At 37.8% G+C, this 13,122-nt stretch overlaps 1 protein-coding gene across 1 annotated transcript in view; it reads left to right on the forward strand.

Moving 5' to 3' along the window:
* The first annotated feature begins 670 nt into the window (after positions 1 to 670).
* Positions 671 to 13,122, forward strand: part of ITPK1 (inositol-tetrakisphosphate 1-kinase) — a 134,854-nt gene continuing 122,402 nt past the window's right edge. Inside the window, exon 1 of the mRNA XM_081937055.1 lies at positions 671 to 1,630. Coding sequence (XP_081793181.1) covers positions 1,536 to 1,630 — 95 coding nt within the window. The 5' untranslated portion in view covers positions 671 to 1,535. The remainder of the gene's footprint in view (positions 1,631 to 13,122) is intronic.

The raw sequence follows: 13,122 nt of genomic DNA on the forward strand, positions 1-13,122 counted from the left end.
TATTATATTAGAATGCTCTTATTTGCAACACTATCAACACAAACAGGTCTCCTATCCCACAAAGAAAGGGAGTACAACCTCCAGCCCGATCTGAAAAGTGGGGATTAGAGAAGTCACCCCATTATTTTTTTCTTCCATACCAGGCTTTTGTTGCCCAATTGATGGAGCTGGTCCCAAAGGCCATCCTTCTTGGGGAGCCTTTCCGTCTTTTCTCCCCGGTTTTCTCCCCCCCCCCCCCAAATAAAACCTGTTAATGGGAGATTCACGGAACAGCTGCCTCATGCCTTTAGCTTGGTAGCACTCCAAGCGGAAGCCCAGGGAGCAGCGCGGGTGTCTTTTTTTTTTTTAATTAAAGGCGGTTGTTTTCTTTACGCGGGAGGAGTAAGCCGTGTTAGTCTATGGGGCTCGCTCGCTTCCGAGTAAGCGAGCAGCCACGCTAAGGGGGAATCAGCTCGCCGAAATCAACAACCTCGCTCTCCCGCAGCCTCCGAAACCCCGCAGGCGAACTTCGATTACCCCCCATTCCCCGGGGAGGCTACAGTAAGGGACGAGGAGCCGCCGCCGCCGCTGCTGCTGCGCAGGGAGAAAGGCAGCGGTGCCTTTCGCGGGCAAGCGCCTCCGCACGCGGGTGCCATAGCAGCGGCGGCGGCGGCGGCGAGGAGGGTGTGTTCTTCAGCCCCCTCCCTCCCGTCGGTGTCGGAGGTGGAGAGAGGAGGAGACCGGCGGCGGCGGAGGCGGGAGGAGGAGGAAGTGGAGGCGGCAGAGAATAGCGGGCGAATGGAGCTCTGAAAGGCTGCGAGAGCTCCGGAGGAAGGAGCCGAGCCGTGCGGGCGGCTTCGATTCGCCCCTTGCGTCGCCCAACCCAGCCCGGCCCAACCCAGCCGGGGCTCTCTGGCTTATAAACTCTGAAGTGCCGCCGCCTCCGCCTCAGACGGCGGTTTCCCCAGAAAAAGCCCAGCCGCGCCGTCGCTAACTACCCTCCTATCCGTCCGTTCCTTCACCAGGGCCGGGAGGAAAAGGGAAGCTCTCCCTCCGCCGGAGGCACCTTCCCGCCGGCTCGAAACCTTTCCGGATTCGCCGAGCCTCTCGGAGGGCCTGCAGGAAAGGGTTGCACCGAACTTGCTGCTACTGCTCGCTCGACCGCCCTCCGCTCTCGCTCCTTTGCCTCCCCGCCTCGGCCATGCCCGTCGGTGGCATGAGGAAGTTTCCTGATGGCTGCTGAGAGGTTCCTCTTCTCTTCCATCCCTACCTCTCCTCCCCGGCCGAGGCTTGCGGTGCTCTCCCCCCAAAGCCGTCTCTGGGTGAAATGCTGAAGAACTGGGGGGCCCTCTTCGCCTTTTCCCTAGTTGCAGGCTTTTAAAAACATTTTTAATTAATTTATTTCTTTGGAAACCGAAAACGGGCGTCCTCTTAACGGCCGTAATTACTTTGGAGTAAAGTGTCGGCATCTTTGGCCAGAGAGTGGGGGGAATCCTTCCCAATTCTTCTTTTTTTCAGAAGAACGGCATGCTCTGCTGAAGCGGGGGGGCAACAAGATGCAGACCTTTTTGAAAGGGAAAAGGGTCGGTTATTGGCTGAGCGAGAAGAAAATCAAGAAGCTCAATTTCCAAGCCTTTGCAGATCTTTGCAGGTAAGGATTGGCATCTTAGATTAGCTGCTTGGGGTGGGGGTATGTGGGGTTGTTTGGGTGAGAATGCGCTGTCCTTTCTCCAGGGCTCCAGGAAAGTTGGTATTCCAGCTTCTGCTTCTGTCTTGGATAAATACTGTACTTAAATTATCTATTTAACATTTCGATGCTACCCCAGTAAGGGGGGGCACATGGCTATTTCTAACTATCAAAGATGTGCATAAATTCCACCTAGGTTAATGTTTTGGACTTTCATAATCCCCAGCCAGCATAGTTTTGAAGCAGGTTGGATGGACAATGTAATGGTTTTCACTTGGGGTATTCAGCTTCGTGAAAAATGCCAGATTATTAAGGAAAGATCCAAGGAGACTGTGAAAAGCTTTCACTTGATGGACCTAACAGATTAGCTATTACAGGTAGTCCTCCACTTACATCCACGATTGACCCTAAAATTTCTGTTGCTAAGTGAAACATTTGTTAAGTGAATTTTGCCCGTTTTGTGGCCTTTCTTGCCACAATTGTTAAGTGAATCACCTCACTTGTTAAGTTAGTAATACAGAAGGTTGCAAAAGGTGATAATGTTGCTCTGGGACACTGCAACCATCATAAATATGAGTCCTTTGCCAAGCAGCTGAATTTTAATCAATTGTAACAGTCACAAGTCTTTTTTTCAGCACTGTTGTAACTTGAACGTTGTAAGTCGAGGACTACCTGCATAAAGTTTTAGGAGTGATACATGTTTGAAATATAAATTGAGGAAAGTTATGGCCACTCTTTTTTTTCTTTGATGTATTGAATTTTCTTTGCCAGGCTTAAATACTATCACATCATAAGTTGATCCATAAAAGCAGGTCCCTTCGCTTTGAAAGACTCAGTTAACAAACTGGAAAATTAGGCTTTCCATAATGCTGTTTTGGAAGAAACATTGTACAATTGTTTACACACATCTCCCTTCCTCAGATTTGCTTCTTTTTTAAAGATACCTTGCATCCTTTCAGTGTTATTTTTCTTTCCCTTCTAAGTGCAATACTAAATTCATATGCCTGAGCTAAGAGAGGCCTAAAGATTAGCATTCTTTTTTTTCAATTAAATACTACAAAACTCAAAAGCCATTCTCCCTCTCATCCTCCCTCTGGCTCTGCTAGGCTATTTTGAGTTCAAGCTTTCAGACCTTGTTAATTATAAAACTAAGAAAGATTTTTGTTTCTGGTTGGGACTTAATATAATGGTTCTTACTGGTAACTGGATGAATGAGCTAGTTGTTTTGCTATATAGCAAAAGCTATTGAGATTTTTCATATAACCATCCCCTTATAGATAGTAGTGTTAAAAGGATATTTGGGAAATTTCTGAATGGTTAAATAGGAAAGTCTACATCTGTAAGGTTATTTATTACATTTCTGCACCTCCCATGTCATCTAAGTGACTAAGTGCCAAGCAGTTAACTAAACAAAGCCGGTATTATTTATGATATCCTATTACTGGTAGTTGCTGCTTTTTTTTTGAAATAGTTATCTTTCTTGATGGCTAAATCTGAAAATCAAAAATGTTTGTTTAAAACCAATAGCAAATGTACATTTACTACAGATAATAACAGGCTTTATGGATTTTATGCAGACATAGCTTTGTTGGTACTTCCAGATATGTTTATTTGTATAAACAAAAATAAAATCTATTCAGTATATCTAAATCTGACAAATGATTTTGGACTATAAATGTAGTATTTGAATTCTTGAATGTTTAATGAGGGAAAATAAAAGAAGAGACAAACATCCTTCCAGCTTGTTAGTCTCCCTAAAATATTGGACTATATATTATCCACTAGCTTAAAAATGGCACTGAAAAAGTGCTTATCTCTTATTCATGTTTCAAACTGGAGGAAACAAGAACAAGCTACAAGGTTGGGTTTGGGGCCTATTACTGTATATTAATGACATGGATGAGAAACTGAAATGTATGCTTATAAAATTTGCAGATTACTAGAAGTGGGGTAGTATAGCTACGCTAGAAAATATCACACTTAAAAACAATTTGAAGAAATTAACTGAAAATATTGCATTTGCCTCTGTTAAATCTTAAAAAACTGTTTTTGGAGGAGAGAGGAAAATCTAATACACAATTAGAATACATATCTGCAACAGAATTTATAGAAAAGATCTTGAAATTATAATTGATTATAAACTGAATGCTGTGGTAAAAAGGCGTTCTTGACATTAGACTGCAAAATATACTTCCAATTAATAGAAAATATTTTACTCCATATTTGTTGATCAGATACCACCTAGAATACTCCGTTCAATTTTGGGCAAAACACTTTAAGAAGATTGAAATTAAGATTAAGATTAAGGTCAGTAGGAAGATTTGCAGAAACTGTGTGTGTGTGCAACTTTAAGAAGAGAAGTTTGAGGGAGATTGTTATAGAAATAGTGTAGCAGAAGAAAAATTACATGAAAGTTCCAAACTCCTCATTTGTCATCCCAGTAGATGGTGGACTAATAATCTGTAGGAAGGCAGGTTTTTTTTAAAAAAATTAGAAAATACTTCTTAATAAAGGAATTTAATAGTGGGATCAATTACTTTAAGAAATTATGAGCTTTTATTCATAGGAGATTCTGAAACAGAATCTCTTTGTGCTTTAATTTGAACTCCATTTTTTGTAAGTACGGTATTTACCGTATTTTTCAGAGTATAAGATGCACCTTTTTCCCTCAAAAAAGAGGGTGAAAATCTGGGTGCATCTTATACACTGAATACAGCATTTTTGGCCTACCAAAACTCTATCCCCTTTGCAAAAATGGATGTGCAGAGGGTTTGGGAGGCTTGCAAAGTGCTCCTGGGGGCTGGGGAGGGCAAAAATGAGCAAAAAACGGGCTGTTTTCGCTTGTTTTTGTCCAGCCCCCAGGAGCACTCTACAAGCCTCCCAAAGCTCTGTGTGCCCCCCATTTTTTGCAAAAAACGAGGCATGCAGAGTGCAAAAACTTTTCTTTAAATTTACCTCTTCAAAATCATGGTGCGTCTTATACTCTGATGTGTCTTATAGTCTGAAAAATAAGGTAGTTTAGATAGCCTCAGTACCCTCTCAATGGTACTATTCCTAAGACTCTTCTAAAAAGTATTAAAGCATAGACTTACAGTGAAAACAAAATAAAATTTAGCTTCCCTACATCCTTATTTTCCTTTAGTATTCCTTTGCCAACCAGTTATACTACAATATTTTCTGCTTTTGATGTATTAAATAATATTAATATTAGTGTGATATTTTGCAACATCTTTTTTTTCCTCTTTAGTTATGCTGTAGAGCAGCATTTTTCAGCTTTAAGATGTGTGAACTTGAACTCCCACAGTTCCCCAGTCAGCATGCTGGCTAGAGAATCCTGGGAGTTGAAGTGCACACATTTTAAAGTTTCAAGATTGAAAAATAGTTTTATTAGTGATTTTTTAAAAATTATCTGTGTGAACTTTCTGTTTTTGGGCAAAAGCCTTTTTCCCCTTAATTGCTTCTTTGGCACTGGTGGTTGTGGTAATGTTTAAGACCTGGTAAAATGTAACTACACTGAACTTCCTTGTTAATATTCCACTTATATATAGATTTAAATTTGGCAGCACTCGCTCACTCATTTTGGGCTTGGCATATCAAAAATCCAGAAAGTACCAAACTTGTACTCAGTAGAGCCAAGGTTAGGCCTGTGTCTTGACTTTCATCCTTGTATCACCACTACCACTGAAGAAGGCCACTTCATGTTATATCCCCAGGCATGATTGTCCAACAGCCCAATGTACCCCAGGATCTGGTCACAATGCTTATATTCAGGTGGTGTCCTCTTTTTGTTGACACTGGGTAGAACCTGTGGTCTACCCAAGGCTCTCCTCCAGGTTGCACAAGACCTTTGTTCTTCAAGCAGCTTTGGAGAATGCTTTTCCATGGCCTCTGCAGCTTCCAAAACTCATTGAAAAGTGGATACTGTTCTCTTATTTTCTGAAACTCCAGAGACCAGGAGAGAGCACAGCCCCCTTGTCTGACTTCCGGAATGGCCAAAGGCTGCATAAGAGCAAACCTATTTGTGTGACCTCTACAAATTAAACAGGAATGGGGCATGATTTTGAGAATAGCTATATAGCCAAAAATAATTGAAAATAATAGAATATAACATGTATGTTTAAAACACAAAGAGAAAGAAAATGGATTTTCTGTCTTTTTTTATAATAATTGAGCAATGGGAAGCCAATAATGGATTATAATTCGAAAGAATTCCTTTTTAAATAAAGTATTTGAATTCATTGAACTATAAAGATGATAATTTTAAAGAAATGTTTAGTGTTTTAAAAAGAACATAAAATTGGAATCAAATTTTTCCCTTTATAGCTGTTGGTCAAAGAGTCTAAAAGAATTTTTGTATTATAGATGATGACAGTGCAGAAAATCTAAGTGCAAATAAAAATACATACTATTTCTCACAACAGGAAAAAACAGATGGGAGAAAATGGATCTGGTTGAGATGGCAATGTAAATTGTTTTAAAGAAAGATTTTATTTGGTCCTGTTTCCATTGCAGGCCAAAAACTATGGAGATAAGAATGATAAAATCTTAATATTGAAAAGTGCCATTGAAATAGTAAAGCAAGAAGGGAACACTATTTTTGTCACCGTACTTCAAAGTTTTTGTGAGATTGCTATCCTATTTCAATTCAGAACAATATTACTAGTTTAAGAAAAATAATTGTAAAACAATCTTCAGACAATATGAGCAATTGTTTAAAATATTGAACATTTCTAATATCCAATTCTGTGAACCTTTTCAAGATGGTCACATGATTGGTTTATACCCAGAAAGAAAATTAAATGATGAACTGTTGTTGCTTCTTTTGGCGGTGTCAGTGTTTTTGAAAATAAAGGCTAAAACATTCATTTTACATATTTAATAAGTGTGCAGTTAGTTACTCATTATGTACTTCAATGGGGGCGCAATGGCTCAGCAGTTAAAGATGCTGAGCTTTAACAACCCAGATTCAAGACACAAGCACTGGCCGACAGGGTGAGCCCCGTTAGTTGCCCCATCTAGCAGTTCAAAAACATGCAAATGCAAGTAGGTAAATAGGTATTGCTTTGGTGGAGAGATGACAGCGTTCCATGCTCTTCGGCCACATGACCACAGAAACATCTTTGGACAATGCTGGCTCCCTCAGCTAAAAAAAGGAAATGTGCGTCATCCCCTAGATAGATACAACAGGGGAAACCTTTACCTTTACCATACTTCAAGAATTGGAAGGAGGACAGTAATAAGGTGGTGTTTCATATGTTTCTGCCCTCCACTGGAGCAAACAGGAAGTTATTTGCTGAATCTGATTTTTTCCTTATAGATGAGATAGGGTAAGTATTTCCTGGAAAATGAGATAAAGCCATACTTCCATTTTTTAAATTAGATTTTTTAATTAGATAGATAATCTAATTTAGGTTAAATTTAATTAAACACTGGTAGTATTGAGCATAGACTATTAGATATGCCATCATAAGAGATGATCAAAATATAAAATATATTAATTACCTATTTAAAAATTAATGAAGTATATTGTATATCTTCCAGGAAATTTGATAAATTAAAAATTGCAGAGTTTTAATAGTTCTTCGTTAGATCTTTGCCTAGTGCCAACTAAGATTACTTTAGATTCCAAAGATAATATTAAGCACATTTAAGGGCATGATGCTTTGTAATAATCAAATGTTTTCAGTAGAAGGGATAAATAACTCTTCTAATGAAGTTGTAAAATCCTGATAAATCTTATTCTAGTTGTTAATTTGATTTGTTCAACTTTTGTATTAAAGCCAGAAATGAATTCCATTAAATATTGTTGGTATCTTGATGAGTGAAACATTATTGAAAGCACTAAGATCATAATTTGTAATGTTTTCTAGTCAGGAAAATTTTTGTATTGGAGCTCTTTTAATATGCCTTGTTACGTGGTTGTCTCTTCATTTAATTTATGACAACAGTGATTTTCTTCCCATTCAGCTTCCCATTTCACCCTCAACCTAGGTTATGCATTCTGTGATTTCTGTATGAGTGTGTGTAGTTTTAATTGACCTGAATATTTAAATAGATAAACAGAATTGGGGAAGGGAGATGGTTGCTTAAGTTACCTCTATAATATAGAGTTTTTGCCATATTCATTCATTATTGCATATTTTCTAAATTGAAGCAACAACATAATTGGAATGCAAGATGGCATTGCAAAATAGAAACTGTATATATAGGGAAGCTAATTCTTTTGTTATCTGTAAATCTTCTCCTAAAATGCTTACCTAAGCTGTTCTTTTTTCCATTGAACGTCACCTATTCCTGCCTGTCTCTTCACACAGAAACATTCTGAGTAGGCAAATTCATAGATGATATTTGGATTACTATTAGATAGACAGAAACACAAAGTAAACTTTGGTCAAGAAATAAGTTTTGGGGCTTCTTTTTTGCCACTGGGAAAAAGGCAAGAGAGTTCAAAGAAAGTGTGAGTAGGGGGATGATCTTGAAGAAGACATTCAATAGCCATTTCATAAACACCAGCTTAAATTAACCTGAAGACAGGAGTGAGCAGGAAAGAAACTCGATTGCCTTGCCTTGATTTTTTTTGATATAAGACAGGAGAAGGAATCTCTAATGATAATTTTAAGATTCTATTATTATTCCTTGTAATATTCTAGTAGCCCTGGTGGAGGCCTTGGGACGCCTAGGGCAGGCAGGCCTGGACCTACGCTAGGTCTCCCAGGGCTTCCTCAACTTGAGGCACCCCGAGCTCAGCTTAATGACTTGTGTGTTTAGCGGCCTCATCAGGGAGAGCAGCGGGTGTGCATTATCAAAGCAAGGCCACTTCAACAGCTGTCACAACCCATAATGATCAGACTCCATGGCAGTCCTATGACGAGGACATGTGTAGAATCACATTTACGCATGTGATTCGTACATTATACCAGGTCTTGAAATGCCACTTTTTAAAGTTTTGGTGTAATGTGTCGCATGACCCAATCTGTTCTTATTTATTCATTAAAGATTTCAATGAGCAGTGGCCTCATATTATATGTTTCTCATTTATTACCTTTTAAGCGAATAGAAATACTACATTATTATATAGATAGGCTTTGCATTTTGAAATTCTTACAGAGATTTCATGTAAGAAGGAAAATAGAAAAGTGCTGTAGATGATGTTGATTCTTGTAGCCCTTGTTTAATTTAACAGAAACATTTTATGGAGCTCTCTTGAACTGTGAGAAAATAAATTTGCCCTAACAAAAGATTACTTAATTTTTTTACTATGCTTTAGTCTTATTAAGGACAGGACAACAATAAAAATTAAGTGAGAGGCAACTATCCTTGTAAGAGCAGTTTTTGAATAGGATTTTTTTTCATTTTTTTGTATAATTGTGAGGCACTATTATTAGGATATATTTCATAGAAATAGTGCACATTTTAAGGAAAGTCTCTGGGGTACTAAAGTATGTCATTTATAGAATGACAGAATAGTTTCTGCTGTAGAGAAAGTGGATCATAATTTTTGTCCTTGATTGCCACAGGTTTTTTTTTACAAGTCAATATGGAAGATAACCTGCAATTATGATTTGACTGAACGGCATATTTTATGCCGTGTTTGATAAGTAAATTGAATAGTATTGTCCTTGATTTTGTGGTCCCCTTAACAACTCAATATGAAAAAAGCCTAAAAAGTAATGCTTGTATATTCAAGCAATACTTTTGAAAGAAAGCTTGTATTATACCAGTATCTCCTGATACTAGTGATTGATGAGTGGAAATCTAGGAAACTATTGCTAATCTGTGCATAGGCATTTTTTCAACCAGATAGCCCCAAGATACAGTAGACCATGCCCATACATCCACCATTAGTAAAAGGAGATGGGTTCTAATCCAGCAGACCTGGAAATCAGCAAATCAGAAAGATTGGCAGGATCAATAATGAGCTTCTGGACCTGTAGTCTGATTCAGTAGAAATAGTTTCCTATGTGACTTTAGAACAGCGAGAAATCATTAATGAATAGCTTATAAAAAAAAAGACATTGGCTGGAATGTTCTACTATTATATTTAATGTTAAAGCCCACAGACAACTTTTGAAAGCCATTATTATATCATTCTTTAATATTTTTTAGCTTCTAATAAGACAATATGTGGCATTTTATTGGCAAAAGTGAGATAGTGAGATGTTGGCATTATTTTGCCAGAATTTAGTGTGTTGTGTTAAACTTGAATTTCTAAAAATCTCAAACAGGTGATTCAGAATGTTAACAGTGTATCAGCATTCCCCAGTTTGGTGCCCTAAATGACTGGGGAATTGTGGGAGATGAAATTTTATGCCAGGATAAGGTATGGTGTGGTATGATAGTCTTCTAAACTAAACATACTACTGTATGATTTCGTGTTTAATATTTTTAAGACATTATTTTTTTACCAAATTGTCAGGGCTAATATCATTTTGGGGGACCTAAAAAAGCCTAGTTTCTTCTATGCATTAATTTTTTAACATCCAGCAATTGCTGTAGCTGAGGGTGGACACCTGCCTCATTTCCCACCTTTCCTAGTACAATATTTATACAATATGCAATCCAGGTTGTCCTCGACTTACAATCAGAATTTCCACTGCTAAGCAAACCGGTTATTAAGTGAGCTGCATGTGATTTTATTACCTTTTTTTGCAACAGTTGTTAAGCAAATTACTACACTTTTAAAGTGAATCACAATCATTAAGCCAATCTGGCTTTTCCCATTGACTTTGCTTCTTGGAAGCAGACTGGAAAAGTTGCAAATTGTTATCATGTGACTCCAGGAAGCTGCAACCATTGTAAATGCATGCTGGTAGCCAAGCAACCAAGTTTTGATCACATGACTCTGAAGATGCTGCATTAGTCATAAGTGTGAGGACTGATCATAAGTCTCTTTTTCAGTTCCATTGTAACTTCAAACTGTTCCTAAATGAATGCTTGTAAATTGAGGACTGCCTGTATGTAACTTTCTGAAAAGAATTGATAAGGGAGCAAATGCTTTAACTTTTATGTCCCATTAAGTCTTTGACTTGGTTCACACGCACGCCAAGCCAAGACATGATTTGTTTGTTTATGGTTTATTATACCTGCCTGTCAATGTGGTTGGTAGTAGTTAATGGTTTAGCATGCTATACACACTCATTAGGTTGTGGTTTATTCTGTAAAGCATGGATAAACAGTGGCTAAAGTGACGCATACCAGTTTTTGTCTCTATGAAACCTCAGTAACTAGTAACCTTCTTATGAAAATGACAAGCAGCTGCCCTTTAGGATAGCTTCACTAAGAATGAAGAAAATTGGGTGAGACTGTAATTATTTAGCTAATCCTGCAGCTGTCGTACAGACAAGGAGTTCATTAATCAAACTGACAGCTAGGTATACTTGGATACTCTATTTTTGAAATAATTTGACTTATTTTTTTATCTACATAGTGGGGCAGGGTGAACAAGGTTGCCAGTTTTCTGTTTGAAAGAAAGTAGCTGAAGTTTGGTCTATAATCTTTTGCAGATAAGTGAAAGGCAAATTTTATTCTTTTCAAATGTGGAAATGTCAACTTCAGATTTGTTGGAGTTCAATATAGTTCTTCAGGGTGAATGACATTCTTATGCTTGAGGAGTATCCAAGATTGACTCTGTCATGTCTAATCTTGTCATTTATCAACATGCTGATGGTTGCTAGTAAATGATTTGCCCAATTATAAAATAATAAGAGAAACTATATGATGAAACATTTATTTATTATGTACCACATGACCGTGCCAAAGATTTCACCAAACTTATTTTTGTGCTTAGAATTTTGATTTTTGATTTTTCAGAATACGTCATCTTCAGCACATCCAGAATAACTGGAGTTTCATGAAATGTATTTTGGGGTTGGAAGTTCAGGTTTGGAAAAATATATCTGTGTACCGTATACACTGTTATAGTATTCAGGAGCCAAAATTCCCAAAGCAAGGATAGGTAGCACCAGCAGCTCCTTTTGGAGATATTGCTTGTATTGAGTCGTATGCCAGCCTGGAAGGATGAGTCATTTACAGACCTCTCTGAGCGGTATACAGAATCAGCATCTTGCCTGCAACAATCTGGGTTCTCATTTTACGCACCTTGGAAGGCTGAGTCAACATTGAGCCAGTGAGGATTGAACTGCAGAACAGCAGTCAGCTGAATTAGTCTGCAATAATATATTAGCTACAATTCAACTTGTTCTCTAAATTTCCACTGCTGGACCATCGGCCACTATTACCTCTTGTGGATAAGTGGAATAGCAACCTTAGATAATAGCTCTTTTTCCATTTCCTTCTGAGAATAATATCTTTGAGAACCTGATTTTTCTCTTGCAGCAAATGTCCATTGATCTGTGTAGATAGGTCAAAATAAATGTTTGCTTGTTACTATTATATCTGTACCATTGTACACTGAGAAGCTTTGGGTTTACGAGAGAATATTTAATACATTTAAAAATATTAGATCATAGCAGTTTCATATTTATCTTAAACCCTGTATCAGTTCTATAGATAAAACAATTATGCTTCCAGAAATAAAATGCATTTGCCAACACCCAAACCAATAGCTTCCACCCATTGAAGAAAATAAATAATATTTTATTATTAATAAAATATTAAATAAATCGGTACATAGTTCTCTGTTTCCTATTAAGGACAAATTCACTACAATTTTAATGTCTCCATTCAATCTTCCAATGTTACCACTGCATTGTAGTAACAGGAAGCTATGGCGCAAGCAAAACTTAGTAACTTTGCGCTCATTATGCTCATTGCTCTTTTCTGCTTACTCTGAAGCACTTACTTCCTTATTAGCCTGTTGCCTTCAACGTACACAGTTGCACAAAGGGCATTGTTTCATGAGAGATCTGGCACATAACCCCTTTCCTGTAATATATTTTCTTCCTTAAAGTTAAAAAGTAACAGCCTAATATTATTTTATTGACTAACTCTCCCAGGGATACTTGTTATTATATAGAGACAATTGCCTTGGTTTTCCTTGCCTCTGATAGATGCAGAGCATTCAGAGTATTTAATTTCATTTGTGCCAAGTTTAAAACTTGACAGCAATAGGATACAAGAATAAATAATCCAAATTGAAAAAAAGGGATAAGCAAATGGGTATAAATTCCAGCCTCTTCATTGCTTTCTTCTGTTAACTTTCTGTTAAGTATCTAGACTCATGGGGGAGGGGGGAGTACAGAAACTGTCCAGGTTTATCAGCTAATTATTATGTTTTCCTAACTCCTTAGATTAGAGAATATTGTAGGATCCAGCTCATTTTGTGCATGTACAGAATGGTGTCTGAATAAGAGTTCCTGTCATTTTGGTGTGTTCATTGTAGCACACGAGATGAAGGAAGAACCAGGGAAATGTAATATTGTATAAGAAGCTATTGTATAAGATCATGTAAAAATTGTGCCCACCAGTGGACATTCAAAACTCAGCTATGTGTGCAG

The sequence above is a fragment of the Natrix helvetica genome, assembly GCF_964273705.1.
Source record: "Natrix helvetica genome assembly, chromosome: 1".
Classification (NCBI taxonomy): domain Eukaryota; kingdom Metazoa; phylum Chordata; class Lepidosauria; order Squamata; family Natricidae; genus Natrix; species Natrix helvetica.